Source organism: Neltuma alba, unplaced genomic scaffold, assembly GCF_004799145.2.
Source record: "Neltuma alba isolate B1F8T4 unplaced genomic scaffold, ASM479914v2 tig00013242_pilon, whole genome shotgun sequence".
NCBI classification, from domain to species: Eukaryota; Viridiplantae; Streptophyta; class Magnoliopsida; order Fabales; family Fabaceae; genus Neltuma; species Neltuma alba.
In genome coordinates this window covers 99,654-115,805 of record NW_021637538.1, presented here as the reverse complement: position 1 = coordinate 115,805, position 16,152 = coordinate 99,654, and the positions used below count along the sequence as shown (strand labels likewise).

The window sequence follows — 16,152 nt, the reverse complement described above, 5'->3', positions numbered from 1 at the left end:
CTGTGAGAAAGCGACCCATCAAATACTTTTCGTGGCTTCATGGGTAACTGCCGAAACTGGCTTCTTAAACTTCTTATCAGAGGGTAAGAAATCTCAGATAGCAGGAAAATTGATATTTTGCCGACAGGAAAATTGATTTTTTTTTTTGGCCATCAAAATTGATATTGTTAGACTTGCGCAGCTTCATTATTTTACTTTGATTATTTAATTTGCCTACACAAATACAATTTCAAATGTATCGGGGTCTTGTAGCCAAGAATACAAAGCTGCTCCCTTGAGTTTTTTTAGGCATCCAAGTTGTAAGTTCAACTTTTTATGGATATAATAAGCACATGAGTTATAGCAAGAAAAAACAATTTCAAATATCAAACACACACACACACACATATTTTATTCTCACAAATAAAATTTTTTTCATTATTATAACTGAAGCATTAAAATCGGTTAAATTTCTTATTCTATGCAGATTTTCCCCCCAGGAGACTCTTTTGAATTATATCAAATTGTATTATTACTAAATTATTAGTCTATTTTAAAATTAGTTATTTCAATTATTTATTTTCTTGTTTATATATATATAAATTATTGATTGTTGATTATCTGGTATTACTACGTCAAATTCACAGAGTGTTAATTTTTTACATTATTTAAAAAAAAACTGAATCTTTTTAGGGAGAAGTAATTAAGTCTCAAAAAAGAAACATAATTAAAAAAAATCTTAATAATAACTTAAGTAGCCTGTAATGATAAGTTTTAGAGTAGAAAATAACGACTTCAATCTATCACTAGGATTTGTTAGTAATTACTTTTCTTTATTAGGATTTCATTGTAATTCTCCCATTTTTTTAAATTAAGCATGTACTCGATCATATACATACATATACACACCATGCATACATGCCTACCATTCATAAAGTTTAATATACACACCATACATACATACCATTCATAAAGTTTAATATACACACCATCCATACATACACATATACGTACCATACATACATGTATTTATAGATGTATTTGAGCCCCTAACATTGCAATATGGTATCGGGATCATAGTTATGCTGATTATTTGACCAAAAAAGGGTGAATTGGAAGTGGGGAAATGGCAATAAAAACAAAAAGGGCTGCTCTTTATTTCCTAGCACAATTTCAGACGCTAAAGATGTACAAGTTCAAAACTTTCTGGAACACTAGGAATTGAAAAACTGGGATTTCTTATTTTGGATCAAGACGAGAGGCTGCAGTTAAAGCACGTGTATGCTTTCCATCATCAGTTTTCTGGTTCCACTCTTTGGCTTCTTCGTCTTCTTCAGCATCCCACAGAAAGTTAGCATATGAAGCAAGCACATAACTGCACATCATTACAGGTCTCCACATTAGCTTCATCAACTTCCAACAACAAACCAGATCTTTATAAATATTGGTTATTGATTATATTAGTGAAATAAAGGGGGGAAAATATCACTTTGGTCCTTAAACTTGCCTTCAATTATCAATTCAATCATTGAATCTTAGACTCGTAACATTTCAGACCTGATAGTATTGACTCAGAACAAGTTCCGAAAACAACTCAATTCCTATAACTCCTAAGCTCAATAAATTATAAGGATTGAGTTGTTTAGAGTCAAAGTTTAAGGACTGAATTGATGATTGGGAAAAAGTAATGGGACTAGAAGTTATATAGAGGTTCATTTCTCACCAATCATGAGGGGCGATTTGAACAGCTTGATCATAATACTGTTCAGCTCGATCTGCATTCTTCTCCGTTTGCCATATCAATTCTGCATAAAAACACAGAAGAATGCCATCCCCTGGATTCGCTAACATCGCCCTTTCAAGATACTCCTTTGCTTTATCATAATCTGCAACCACCTATTCACACTTTAAAAATCAGAAAGATTCCAACAGGAAAAAAAAAAAAAGGGATCAATATGCTCCGATAACTACGTTAAATATGCGTTAGTTAAGATACCTCTTTCAAGAACTTTGCATAATTCCCAAGCAAAAGAGCATTATTCGGGTTAGTTGCAATCATCTTCTGATAATAAGAATCCGTATTATCTCCCCCATCATTAGAGGAAAACCATCCACTCCCATGTCCACTACATCCATTGCTTCCAACTCCATCACCCATCATTTCAACATCCTCTTCATGCTTCACCGAACTCTTATCCAAACCAGAGAAAGGAACAAGTTCAGAGCAAGTTTTCTCAAGTGAGTTTTCTACTTCATCACTTTCTTTGACCTCAAAGCCCTGTTGATTCTTTTGTGAAATACCATGTCGATGGGGTAAGCGATTTTTGCTGTTAAGCTTTGATGGGTCGAGAGAGTCTGCGTCAGAGGTAAAGGATTGAGTTGCATTTTTTGACGTGGTCAGTGAAACTGGTCTTGTTCGAGGAAGATGGAGAATGGGTCCTGATTCAGGAAAGGAACAGTATCCGAAATAATGATGGAGCCATGAGCTTGGAATCGGAGCTGAAGATGTTCTGAGTAGCATATTTTGCATTTCAGAAACACAAGAAGACGGTGACAAAGAACAAGAAAAAGAAGAGCACTTGCAGAATACAAGAGCCTGAGTACCCAATTCAGAGAAATATAAGTCGAGGAAAAGCAAAAGCAGGGATCATACGGACGAACAGAGAGATGTGTGCGTGTTGAGAGAGATAGTTTGAACAAAAACTAATAATAAGAGAAGCTCAATGAGGCGATTACTGGGATTAATTGTCAATAAAAACAAACAAAAAGTCTCACATAGAATGAAATTAAGAAAGTTGTAGATAAATCAAAAAGCTTACGAACGTGATATTTAAGGATTTGAAGTAAGGAAAAATGAACGGCCGAGAGCTGGTATGGTATGTGGACGAGTGACAGAAAGTGGCATCCTTTTCGCCTTGGCACTTTACGGCTCCCAAATGGGGCGAACCAATCGTGGGTTAACAATTTTCCTCCATTTTTTGTCACCATTATATCTATCTTTTCATCCATGTACGTTACGCTTTCTTCACTTTCCCTCACCTTCTGAGATGTCAACGTCGATGGTATAAATGAATAGACATAATCGCATAATTATAAATTTGTACCCCTACTCAGCAGCTGGGGGGGGGGGGAATCTTTGGCTGCGCTAACCTGCGAATAATGGAGACACAAGTCACATAAATAGTACTCATCCGATCTTAAATATAAGATCTATATTTGTAGTATAATTCTTATATTTAAAACCGGAAAGAGTATCATTTTACAAAGGCATGTTTAAATCTATTATCTCTAAGTGAATCTATCATCTATAAGTACGTTCATATGTACTAAAACAAAGTTTCTTTACTTGCTTATCTTATACTTTGTAAATTGTAATGAAAAAGTTGTTTATAAATCATTTCAAACAACAATCTCACCAAATTTTGAGATATGCATGGTATAAGGTTCACCCACCAGGATAACTTCTATCCCAAGTTTATGCTCATACATGAGTGCTTTACTAGCTTCTAGTTAACAGGACCATGTGGCCGAGGCACCTTGGCCTCATGGCATGCAGAGTCCTTAGTTACGTCACAGGTTCTATCCTGTACTGGGGTGCTTGGGCTTGAAGCCCTGTCCGTGAGGAAGGAAGAAGTGTGCGCGTGGTGACCCAAAAAAGGGACCATGTCATGACAGCTTAAGCTTTTCTTAAGCAGGCTAGAAGCAATCAAGATAGGTGATAAGACAGCCAAGACAAGACAAACAGACAATAGTAGTAAACACAGGACCCAGAACATATTGACCAATGAAAACACAACCCATAAGATAGATGGCATCCGAATTATTGTGAAAATCTGGCTGTTGAAAACCAAGTTAAGAAAAAATCCAAACAGCACCCAGGTAGATGATTCCACAGCATTTTCTGCAGTAGTGTATCAGATATATATTTTTTAATTGCAGATAGTGTGGCGCTCCCAGAAAATACTATCCCGTTTCCGCTGGCTTCTCTGTCTAGGTACAAAGGTCAGAGAAAACAACAAGAGATGTTGTCTTTATCAATTATCATATCGCACGCCTCATGAAGGTGGCAACAGTTAATTGAAAGATTGCAAGCCACTTGCTCCCATCGGTAGTCTACATGCACTAATGAGTATTGTGAAAATATCAGCACCGTAAAGCAGAAGTTATATTGTAAGACTATTAATTAACTATATACTTACATGATGTACCAGCCCACCCACTAGAAATCAAATTAGCAATAATCGCAATAATTAACAGTAAAAGAAAAAGATTGTTAAGGGGGTTAGCAGGGGATCTCAAGTGTAAACCTGGACTGTGTCATGTACTATGGAGACAAATACCTGGCCAGTTGTAGATTAATTTAATATTTTATCTTGCGTCTAACACAATGATACTTCCAAATTCCAATCATCAAAATGGAAACCAAAAGCTTTATTTATCTATCCATGGAAAAGACAAAGTTGGTCACTCTAGAAGGTGCATTTTATTTCCCAAAACTATTATACCAATGCTTATTGCTTACCATGGGCGATAGGGTCAGTGTCTAAAGTAATTCCATTGGAAAAACGATTTTAGTTCACAAAACAAATATGAGTTCCAAATAGTAATGGCTTAGGCTGTTTCTAATTTTCGGGGTCTTCTGATGTGCTCATTCTGTCTGCGTCCGATTTCGTTCATGGGGGCAAAAGGAATTAACCATTGATCCTCCTGGTCTCTCTATAGGAGTGATTCCAAATTCCAGCCCTGAATTTGGACTTTCAAATCCATTTGAAGGCTAGTTAAAGAGTTGCCTTGTCAACTAGCAAGAAACCGGATCAATCAAAGCATGCAAAAAATCTCAGGAGAGAAAAAATAATGGAGCCTCAGGATCAGGAACATTTCATTCCACCCATTTAAATGCTTTTTCCCTCCATCACTGTATATTCCAATTCTATCCCCTACGCTATAATTTGATATATATACAAGTGAAATGCTTCGCATGTTATCTTCTACGTCTTGATCCTTTGTTTGGTTTATTCCTCCCATTCCATGCAGACGCCCAAAAGAATAGAGACATCCAGAAAAGAACAGCAAAGAAGATCTGTACTCTATCTTTAATTTTGGACAAAGATGTAGAAAGACCTGGTTCCCAAAATCAACAGAAAAAAAAAAGGGTCGGTCAGTACTGCGAGCTGCACCTGGCCATAGAAGAAGAAACAAGCAAATCAAGCGTAAAATGAAGCTGGGCATAGGATACCTGATAAACCATATGTTGACAAAACATGCCATCGTTCTCACAAAAAATACACCATAGACACTAACATGCATCAAACATTGTAACGTGCAAGAGACATTCAGGCATGGATGATTCATTCACAATATTGCGCATCAAACAGATCATCATATGATGGAAGAAATATCAACATGATATCTTAATAACAAATACATTTTTGCAGTTGTCAAAACAGACGTAGCCTATAGAAGTGATGGGATGCAAAATTAAATCTATATAACTCGAGGAGAACCAAACAACAGCTCATTGCAAGTTGGGGAAGTGATTTTGTGTTAATTATTCTTGCACTTTACAGCAATAGAAACACGGTTCTTGCTTTCAATACTGTTGTATCAGCATATTTAATTTTACTATCTCTTTCTGATCCACAGTTTCGGTATGTTTGATTCAATTCTGTACATTACATGGATTTTGCTGATTCACGTGTTTGGTTGACATAGTAAAGTAATTCAATGCAATCTTGATAATAACATATTATAACAAATCAAGTAATCCCATTACATAACTTTGCCTGTGTAATCTGGATTTAAGCTTATATGAATCAACGTATGGACATCTATACCTTCTATGAATAAGTACTTAAACATTTATACCCTCCATTTTTGACCTTGATAGAGTTAAAAATATCATTTCACATTTATTTTTTTCCTTCTAGATAAAATATGAATTTCATTCCATGATTCCTTGATGGCATACCAAACAAATGCTTTGTAATCATCATTTCATTATTTGCTATCATTACATTCCCTATGATTCTTTAAACCAAAGGGCACTCATATTACTATATAGCCAACATTTAAATTTTCTTGAATTTTTAGCAGCATGCTCACTAGAAAGCCCCTGATATCTGAGGAATAGAAACCGGACTTTTGGTAACTAGCACAGTCAATTTATATCAAAGGAAGAACATACCATGTAATCCAATTTTAGACATGGTTATAACTTGATATAGTCAAATGGTAATTACGGACATAGTGTGTCAGTTTCAAATTCAAACAATTATTAAGTGTTCTTATATTCTCCGAACTGAATATTGACAAACAGGTTGCCTCCATTGTCTTGAACAAAGAATTACTGAAAAGCAGCAAACCCTTGAGAAGTTCAAGAGTCGTCCCAATTTCCCACAGGCTTAGAGAGGAAAGCTTCTCCACTTATCATTGCTTACCGGAAGCCAAAGGTCATCGGCATTATGCAATCTCCTGATCTCGATTTGCTACAACGAATCTGCGAATTCCTTTGATACTAATAGAATTTTCATCACATATTACAATCCTAGAATCAACAAAATGGGGGTTATTTTGAATTGGAGCACAGCCGTGCAGGAAAACAGCTGACTCTGACAGGAGCAAATTCAGCCATGACTTTGAGTTAGGCTTAGGCCTTTTATCCTATACCATAGAAAAATGAGAAGACCGTGCCAAATCACACCTCCAAAAGACATAACTAAAGTCTAAAAACTTGAAATACTGAGTCTCTGCTTAAAGAAGACAAATTTTCCCCCAAAAGTTAACATTAACTAATGGACCTAAAACATCGTCTAGCCTCTTTCAGTTCGAACCGAAAGCAAAATTCAGACAAAACATAATGCCAAAATTTCTAATATCGTACAACCATGGTCTTACACTTCATACCACATTAATTTGAGACCGAACTAGAAAACTTAAAAAAAAAAAAAATGCAATTCAATGCAACTGAACACCCAAAACTGATATCAAAATGAAGAAAAAAGGCGTGAAAAGTCCTCACCTTGAAGCTTCCTTGGATTGTTCCCGGGAGGTGGGTCGATTCGGGGAGGAGGAGGAGGGCGGGGGCTGGCGGCGCGACACCGACCATGACAACCCATGGTGCAATGAGAAGTAAGAGGTTGAAATAGAGGGCGAGGAGGGATTGGGAAGAAGGAAGGATTGGAGGAATTAGAGAAAGCGTAGAAAGAGAGGAAGCAGAGAGGGACACTGGTTGGGGTGGTAGAGACAAGGGGAGCCATTTGAAGAGCAAATGATTGAACCAAATCTGTTACAGTTTCTCCAGGTATTTGTGGGCTAACTGTCAACCCGAATGGGTCTATTGACCCATTATTTTCCTTTGTTCGGGTTGGGCTGATGGCACAATTCAGAATCACTCTAAAAATAAATAGATAAATTAAAGGTTAAGAAGCAATTTTGGGTCGAAAGTTTTTCTGTCCTGGACTTTTAACTGATGTAATGTTTTCTTCAAAGTAATGCAATGTTTTATTCAAAGGGGGGGGGGGTGGGGATAAGGGTGGAAACAGGCCAGGCCAGGCCTGTTTTGGAGCCTATTGGCCTGAGCCTGGCCTGTGGCCTGTTACAGGCTTATTTTTCAGCCTGAGCCTGGCCTGTGTAAAGGCCTGGCCTGGCCTGAAACCTGTTAAAAGGCCTGTATTTTTAAAAAATTCAAATTATAATTATTATTTTTTTAAAAAAGCTAAGATTAAAAAAAACGTACATAATAATTAAATTTTTAGTCTTGTCTTTTATTTAAATTTTAGTATCATAAGTACTATTTTAAATCTTAATTATAATTTATAAGAATGTTATTGAAAACTAATTGTAATTATATGTTAAAATTTAGAATAAGACTACGTTTAAGTACACACAAAAAATTAAAATTAAGACAAATAAATAAAGAGGAAAAAAACTAATTTTATAATGAATAAAGAGGATATCATACTTAAATTAACATAATACGTAAGTTAGTTAATTTATCATTCTTGAAACAAAATTTTTCTTTCCTATTTTTTTTAATATTTTTAAGATTTAAAAATCACATTATTTATTAATATTATTATTTTAAATTATATTTTTATCTTCACTTGTCATCTAAACTTCAAAATCTAAGAAAAGATTAAGCTATTAACTATATATTAAAATTAAAAATAAATTAAAAGAGCACATTAACAACAATAGCGTTAATTAATTTTTATATATATTATAATTATAAATTCTTAATAGGCCCAGGCTGGCCTAACAAGCTTAACAGGCTTTTTAAAAAGTCTAAGCCTGGCCTGTTTAATTAAACAGGCCTTCAAACAGGCCTGAGCCTGTCTTTTTTGGGAAACAGGCCAGGCCAGGCCAGGCCAAATACAGGCCAGGCCATAGGCCCCTGACAGGCCGCCTGGCCTGTTTCCATCCCTAGGTGGGGGGAAGGAGGAAAAATTGCAAATAAAAACCTCCTAATATATAAAATCCCCAATATATAAAATTATGATTTAGGACTCTCAATTTGAAAAATAGCAAATAAGAACCGGATCCCAGTTTTGCAAATATGAAATGTGAGTAAAATGTTTAAAATGCCCCTCAGCCAAATTGTAATTTGGTCTACTGAAATTGTCATTCGTTAAAGTAAACTCGTCATTTTTTATAATCAATTCGTTATTTGGTATACCCTCAATCAAGTTGTGATTTGGTCTACTGAAATTATCATTTGCTAAAGTGAACTTGTCATTTTTCATAATCAACTAGTTATTTGGTTGAGGGGCATTTCAAACATTTTATCATGATTTCATATTTGCAAAAGTGGAACCGGGTCCTTATTTGTTATTTTCCAATTTAAAGTCCTAAATGGTAATTTTACATATTATGGGGTCTTCATTTGTAATTTTTCAAAAAAAAAAGCAAGGTCACTGTAGTAACATATAGACTATAGTCAAATGTGACTAACGTTAGTTGAACAATTCATACTACAATTAGAAGGCAATTTTGTCCCAAGTGTTTTTTAAAGAAGTAACTGGTATTCTAAATTTTTAAATATTTTCTAGTTATCAATATTCGAATTAGTAACATATTATAATTCAAAATGCGAAGATAAGACTGGCTAAACCGGGTAGAGGAAAGTAATAACAATAGAACTACTCGTTGATAGTTTGGGCAAACCATGGAACCTCCTCCCGGTACAACGTGTGGCATGTGATGTATGTGAGCCCCACTCCACACGAAAAATATTATCTCTAATATTTAATATAAAAGTTAATTTGATATTTAATTTGGTCTTAAACATAATATCTTTAATTTAGTTTGTCTCTTATATTTATCTTTTTTTTTTAAAGGTAATTCTTGTAGTGGTTATACATGTTAAGTGCTTCATCAAATGATAGTTCTAATTAATACAAGTTATTAGTAAGAGTATTTTAAAAAAGACAATATTTATTTATTACAAATAATTAATTTAATTAATTCTTTTAATATATCTAAATTAACTAATTACTTCTTATCTTAAGTACCGTTCAGTCAAATGACATATCATTTCTTTTAACTTCCAGGAAACATTACACGGGGGAAGTATAGGATACTAATTGCTCTTTCAGCAAAACTTCTGAGGTAAAATTGACCTCTAATTCTTAGTCAAAATTGTTTAATTAACAATCAACGTTGGTCTGCAGTATTTTTGAAACTTCCATAGAATTATAATGACATTTGAAAGTTTAGAATACCAATTATTTCTTCAGGGGGTATTTGAGTAATCCTAAAGGTGTTTTTTAAAAGTAATTTTTTTTTGTAAATTAACATAAACTCTTTCACATATTTACTTCATATATCTTAAGAATACTTTTAAAATCATAGTTTTATTTCTACCCAAACACTCTCTCAACAAAAAAGAGAGAGTTTAGGACAAAGTTTTTGACATCATAATTAGGAATTTAGGGTCTTTATTTTGTTCAATATATTTATCCACTTTTAATTTAAGACCTGTTTAGAATAATTTATAAATAATTTTTTAATCATAATTTATGAAATATGAAATAAGCATAAGAAGAAAAAAAATTTGGTTAAAATTTTTTTTTTGTTTTGAGCTATGTGTATATAAATAATTTCTAACGCAACAATAAGTCTTAAATTCTTAGGCATGAAGGCTACCAATGCGAGGAAATATGAAAGGACCTTGGAAATCTGTGAAAATTCCGCATCACATAAAGGTGACTACACCGCTGGCATGCCTAGTCAGTTAAAACTTAGGGTCCGTTTGAATCAGCGATTGGAAAATCAGCTTATAAAAAAAATAGCTTATAGAAAAGTGAAGTTGGTAAAAGTTAAATTGGATAAGCTGAATTGTGTTTGGATTGGAGTTCAGACAAGCTAGTTTACAAAAATGAGATTGGTAAAAGCTTGTTTGGATTATAGTTGAGTAAAAGTAATTTTGGCCAAAGAATTACCAAAATGGGCATGAGTTTTAATAAATAATGAAACATGATGAAAAATTGATTTAAGACAATACAATAAAATTAAAATAAAATAATATGAAGAAATAAAATTTAATGAGTGGATTAAATTATAAAATTTTTAAAAAATCAAAAAATATTTGAAATATAAAGTGAAACATGAAAAAAAAAGAATTGAGATAATATAATGAAGAGGTGAAATTTAGAGTGAATTAAAATTGAAAAATTTAGAGAAATCATAAAAAAATATTAGGCAAATAAAAGCAAAACATAATTTGAACGGATAAAACTGTTTTGAACTCCAATTAGTAGTATTGCGACAAAGTGAAATAAAATAATAATATTACATAATTAATTAATTGATAAGCTATGGATAATTTGGTCTCTGATTGCATCACGGATGCGATTCATATGAGATGAAGACTGTGAATTGACATTTGAAGGTGATGGTTGACTAGCTTCAGTCTGATCATGTTCGCCAATTACATTACCATCTTCAGCTTGTTGAAAATAGAAGTCAGAGCTTGAATGTCTCCTTATAAGGTTTTGAATGGTCATTGTTGCACAAACCAAGTACACTTGTGTTTGGAAGTCGTAACTGCGTATATTTCGTAGGATTTGAAATCTATTCTTCCAGACACCGAATGTTCTTTCTATTGTGCACCTTAAACTGGAATGATAATAATTGAAGCCTTCGTTACTATTTCGGAATCCTACTTGTCGTCGGAAGTCTGGAAGGTGGTAGCGCTCAGATCTGTATGGACCTAGATATCCATTTGGTGTTGGATATCCCACATCAACCAAGTAATATTTCCCTAACGATTCATGAAACAATTTCAGACGTTATGAAATGAATGAAAATATAAAATAATTAAAAACGTGCATGATTGGAACATATAAACATATACCTGGAGGTGGATGAGGGAAATTTAGAGATGAATTTGTAATAGCGCTGTCAAATATACAAGCATCATGTCAGATCCCTCCCATCCTGCCAAGACAAAAGTGAAACATATATCCCAATCACATACAGCCATGACATTTTGTAATGGATTTCCCTTTCTACCAATAAATCTATCTCGTTTTGCAGCGGGGACAACACACGGTATGTGAGTACCATCAATTGCTCCGATTGCGTCCTTAAAAAATGGATAATAACATGGATCATTCTCAATTTTTCTATGAGTTCCACGAAATGTAGGATCTACAGGTCGAATAAGTTCACTTGATAGGCTAAGGCAAGCTTGTAGTACATTATGAAAGTGCCTACTTACAGTTTTCCCTGAACGTTGAAATCGTTCCTGGATCATCCTATTACATTGTCCATGTGCAATCGTATTTAAAAACATTGCGACCACTTCTTCAATTCCTACGTACCTAGACTTTCGCAAACCATGTTCCTCCAATTTAGTACATAAGAGGTGGAAAACATGTTTATCCACTCTAAACATTTCAGGACATCGATCATCATACCCATTCATAATGTCTTGTACCCATAAATTTCCTGTTTGCTCACTAGTTCTACAGGGTTGTTTAAACATATACATTTCACAGTAATGACCAACCAATGCACCTACTGCTTCATATTGTGTTAATTCCTCATTAATCATGGATAACCGTCTTGAATGGTCATCTTCATTCCACTGTGAATCATCATTCCAATCCCTCAAAGTATCTTCATTCCACGGTGAATCATCATTCCAATCCCTCAAAGTATCTTCATTCCACTGTGAATCATCATTCCAATTAGCCATTTCTGGAGTTAACCCTGTAACTATAATAACAACAAAGTGTAAGCATTATAAGAACTACACTAAACCCCATGTAAATAATTTTCATACTGCAAACAGAAAAACCAAACACATAGATGACAATTAGAAATTAGCATAAATATATTACATAGTCATTATTAAAGTTCTTACAACAAGTCACATCAGTTCAGGTTCAAACAACAAACATTTCAAGTTAACAAGTGCAACAACTAAATCCTAAACTAAATCCTATTCTAGAGGTGCCTACTTCCATGTGTCTGGATCTTGTGCTGCCGGTATTAACCACGCCAACAACTTGCTTCTATCATGCATAAACCCCAAATAGGCTCGCCTAGCCCACCTCAACCGCGTAAGCATCTTGGCACATGTATAATATAGTTGATTGTCATCATTAAGCTCCTCAACGGTAGTCAGGTGTGCTAAAACCTTGTCAACTATTTGGGGATCTTCAACCAGTGCTGCTGCTCGCTTGTCAGAAGCAGCTGCTATAACACTAAGGCTATCAGAAATTTTAGTAGACGCGGCAACTTTTTTCTTCTTCTTTACATCAGACGTCTCACCCCTCTTCCTCTTTCCATAGCTTCCTGAGCCACTTGGTCCAGTACTTGCGGGGGTGTTTAAGTTGCAACTGGCAAAGTCATCGGTGAATCCTGCACTGGCTATTGGGTCAACTCCAAAATTTTCATCTTCACTGTCCCCTGACCCTTCCTGTTGGTCCAGGCCAACTCTATAAACATCCTCCTCCTCTTCTGTACCAGCCTGTGTCACAGGTGTCGACTGGGGCTGTGAGGCTGATGGTGCATACATATACTCTCCTGAAGCCACAACATCTTTGAATATTTTCTGCAGCTCTGATGCAAACATCAACCCCTGATATCTAAATTTCTTGAAATTAGGGTCAACCTACATTACATTAACATAATTAGGCAAAATCAAACAAAGTCGTAACAGATATTCAAAATTAAAACTCAACCAACGGAAATAATTACTAGTAATTTTCGTTGCCACCACTCATCGGAGGCCAAAATCCTATTTGTGGCTACATCATAACCTATCCCAGTCTCTCCAGACATCAGTTTATCCCACAATTTCCAATCTTTTCGCAATATATCAAATCTATTCTTCAATTGCCTTCTGTCATACATTCTCCCGCTCCTTTCTTGAAAGTTCTTTTCAATTTTTCCCCAAACAGGCCTTGTAAATGATGTTCCTTGTCGTTCCTTGTGCACTATTTGCTCGGCACAAACATCGATTAGAATCTTTGTCGTGTAAGGATCCCATGTCGCTTTTCCCTTATCATTGTCCATTTCCTTATCCTTTTGATGGAAACAAAACTAACTGAATCAACCAAAACCCTAAATATGTAATAATGAAAGCCACATTATGTAATCACCAAACAAACATATATACTATTTTCTTAATATTATTGTAAATGCATTTGTTATCAAAACTTCAATTATTATTATGAAGTCGTCAAATATTAATTAACACATCATAATTGCAAAAACTGTTTTGCTTTCTTATTCAAAAACTCAATTAATCAATTGTTTTTCTTATTGTTTGAAAAAAAATTGTTCATCTTTCAATTAGAACTGGCATATTTTAACAGAAACTTAATTAATAATGACTTATTTAATAGAAATTTAATTAGGGAAGACAATTCAGTAGTTAATTACGTTATTAAAAACCAGCATTATAAGGACTAAAAAATTGTTATCAAATTACTTTCTTCAATCTATTTCACATAAAACCACTGAATGATCAGTGTAACACTCTGATATACACTTCAATCTATTTCACATAAAAAATTATTTTTTTTTGTACATTTTTCTTTCAAAATTCCAGGACCATTGCAACCGAATGATCAGTGTAACACTCTGATATACACATATACACAAGCTCATACGCACTTATACAATATCCAGAATGATCATCACGTTTTCACCAAAAAAAAAAAGAATGATCATCACGTATACAAGCTCTACGTTCTGCTCCCCGTTAATTCACCTAAAACCACCAGCAAGCACAGCCACGCGACATCGGAAAACCAAAAGGCAAACAATAAATTATCCACCAGCCAGCAGGAACAGAGGACCACAAAAACCACCGGCGAACAGAGGCTGGCGAAAAAATAATAAACCGAACAAACCAGACGGAAACAGAGCACTGCAACAAACCAGACGGAAAAAATAATAAACCTAACAGCGGCGACAAAGAACTCTTCACTTCCACCGGTGATAGCAAATCCAAGCAAGAATCAAACCAGAAAAGAAAGAAAAAATTTTACTCACCAACCTGTAACAGATCAACCGAATCGAAGGCAGCCAAAGATAGATCCCACCGTGTATCAGACTCGCAAGACAAGATCCACACAGCTCGAAACCACAGGCAGGCGGCGGCGACCTCGGTTGCAGACGGCGGGACCAGCTCGGACTTGCAAGGAAGAAGCACCTCCAGCCGACCACGGACACCTCACACCCACGACTCAAAGCACACGACGATGACAACGCCGCAGCTCACGGCGACCAGAGAGGGACCTTCAGCGGGGCGACCAGCGATGGCGTGCGACTCCTCGGTGAAAAAGAAACGAGTTGTGAGAGGAAAAGGAAAATGGGAAATGAAAAAAGGACCTGAGTATCTGACAACGGGCAACAGTTTCTCTCTTTTTTTTTCCGCTAGAAGCTCTTCTGGGCTAAGCATAAGCTCCTTCCTCTATCTTATGATTCTTGGGCGTTCTATCAGGCTTTTTTTCCATAAGCCCAATTGATTTTAAGTGAAACCAAACAGGTCCATGTTGTAACCCAGCTTATTTTAAAATTTAAGCTGACTTTAAGCTCATTTTAAGTGAATCCAAAGAGGCACTTAATAACAACTCCAAATTCACCAACAGTCACTAGCTTGCAAACTGCAAAGTGTCTAAAACCATATAGTAACATATTCTAATTATAGGGTGACCATGTATTATGTTTTATTTTTAAAATAAATCACATCAACACTAGTTCCTTCCCTGAGGCGTTTAATCGTGGAGACATAACCTTCCATATCAGCTTTGATTGAAGAAACATTGTATTCTATGCATTGTTAGATATTGAAATGAGAATATATTAACTACCAACATTAAGATCTCTCTGTATATACATATACTTCTGAAGAAAGACAGAAACTCCAACTACAGTTAAGCTTCAACCCAGCTCTTTTTTCTAGTTTAATGAATGAAAATGGTAACACAGAGAGAGAGAGAGTATGATTCAATCAATCAAATCAAGGCTGAAATAGCTTATCCCCACAAGCGCATTTCCATGAAAGGAGATAGTAGGGATCATCATCATCTTCCCCACCACGAGACCACACTTTGAAACCCTTACTGTTCTTCTTCCTCTGGTGATCAGGAGCCACCGGTGTAGCCAAGCATGGCCTGCACTTCATGCACTTGTTCACACAACTAGGAGGCCTTGAGCCTATCACCTTCATGCTTTCCTCTATATTATTGTCATCTCTCTCTGTGCTGCTGAACAACCCTGACCCACCTGCTCCATCACACACACAAGTCCACCAAATTAACCAAAATAGTATTTTAAGATTCAAATCTGGACAGTGACGACAGAAATGAAGCAAGAAAGAAGAGAATAGACCATGGGGCTAAGTGGATTTTGAGACAGAGCCATGATTAGGGCAAAGACTCTCGGAAGTAACAGATGATTCAGATAGATATATATAGGGTCGTATCATTTACCTGATTTGGTAGGTAGAAGTAGAACAGTGAGGCAAAAGATGAAAACCACAGTGATTGAAACCCGCATAGTTCCATGGAAAAGGTAGATTTTAGTTCTACTGCTACAACAAAGTGAAGCCATTGGGAAGGTGATGTAAGTCACAGTGAAGTGAAGGCAAGATGAGAAGGGGAATAATAATACTGTATATATTTACGATTTATGATTTTGATGATGGGGGAAAGG

The 16,152-nt window shown here is 35.4% G+C and overlaps 2 protein-coding genes across 2 annotated transcripts; both read right to left on the bottom strand.

Moving 5' to 3' along the window:
- Positions 1-974: 974 nt before the first annotated feature.
- Positions 975-2,936, bottom strand: LOC114735615 (uncharacterized; the record flags this gene model as incomplete). The annotated part of the gene is made up of 4 exons (XM_028923311.1): positions 975-1,354; positions 1,703-1,875; positions 1,976-2,489; positions 2,803-2,936. Coding segments are annotated over 4 exons (957 nt in total), but the record flags the coding sequence as incomplete, so codon positions are not given.
- A 9,503-nt stretch (positions 2,937-12,439) lies between these two features.
- On the bottom strand, positions 12,440-13,503 carry LOC114735614 (L10-interacting MYB domain-containing protein-like). Its single transcript, XM_028923310.1, has 2 exons — positions 13,186-13,503; positions 12,440-13,099 (listed from the first exon to the last, which is right to left on the bottom strand). Exons 1-2 carry the CDS (start codon positions 13,501-13,503, stop codon positions 12,440-12,442), a joined length of 978 nt encoding a protein of 325 aa, XP_028779143.1.
- Between the last annotated feature and the right edge of the window lie 2,649 nt (positions 13,504-16,152).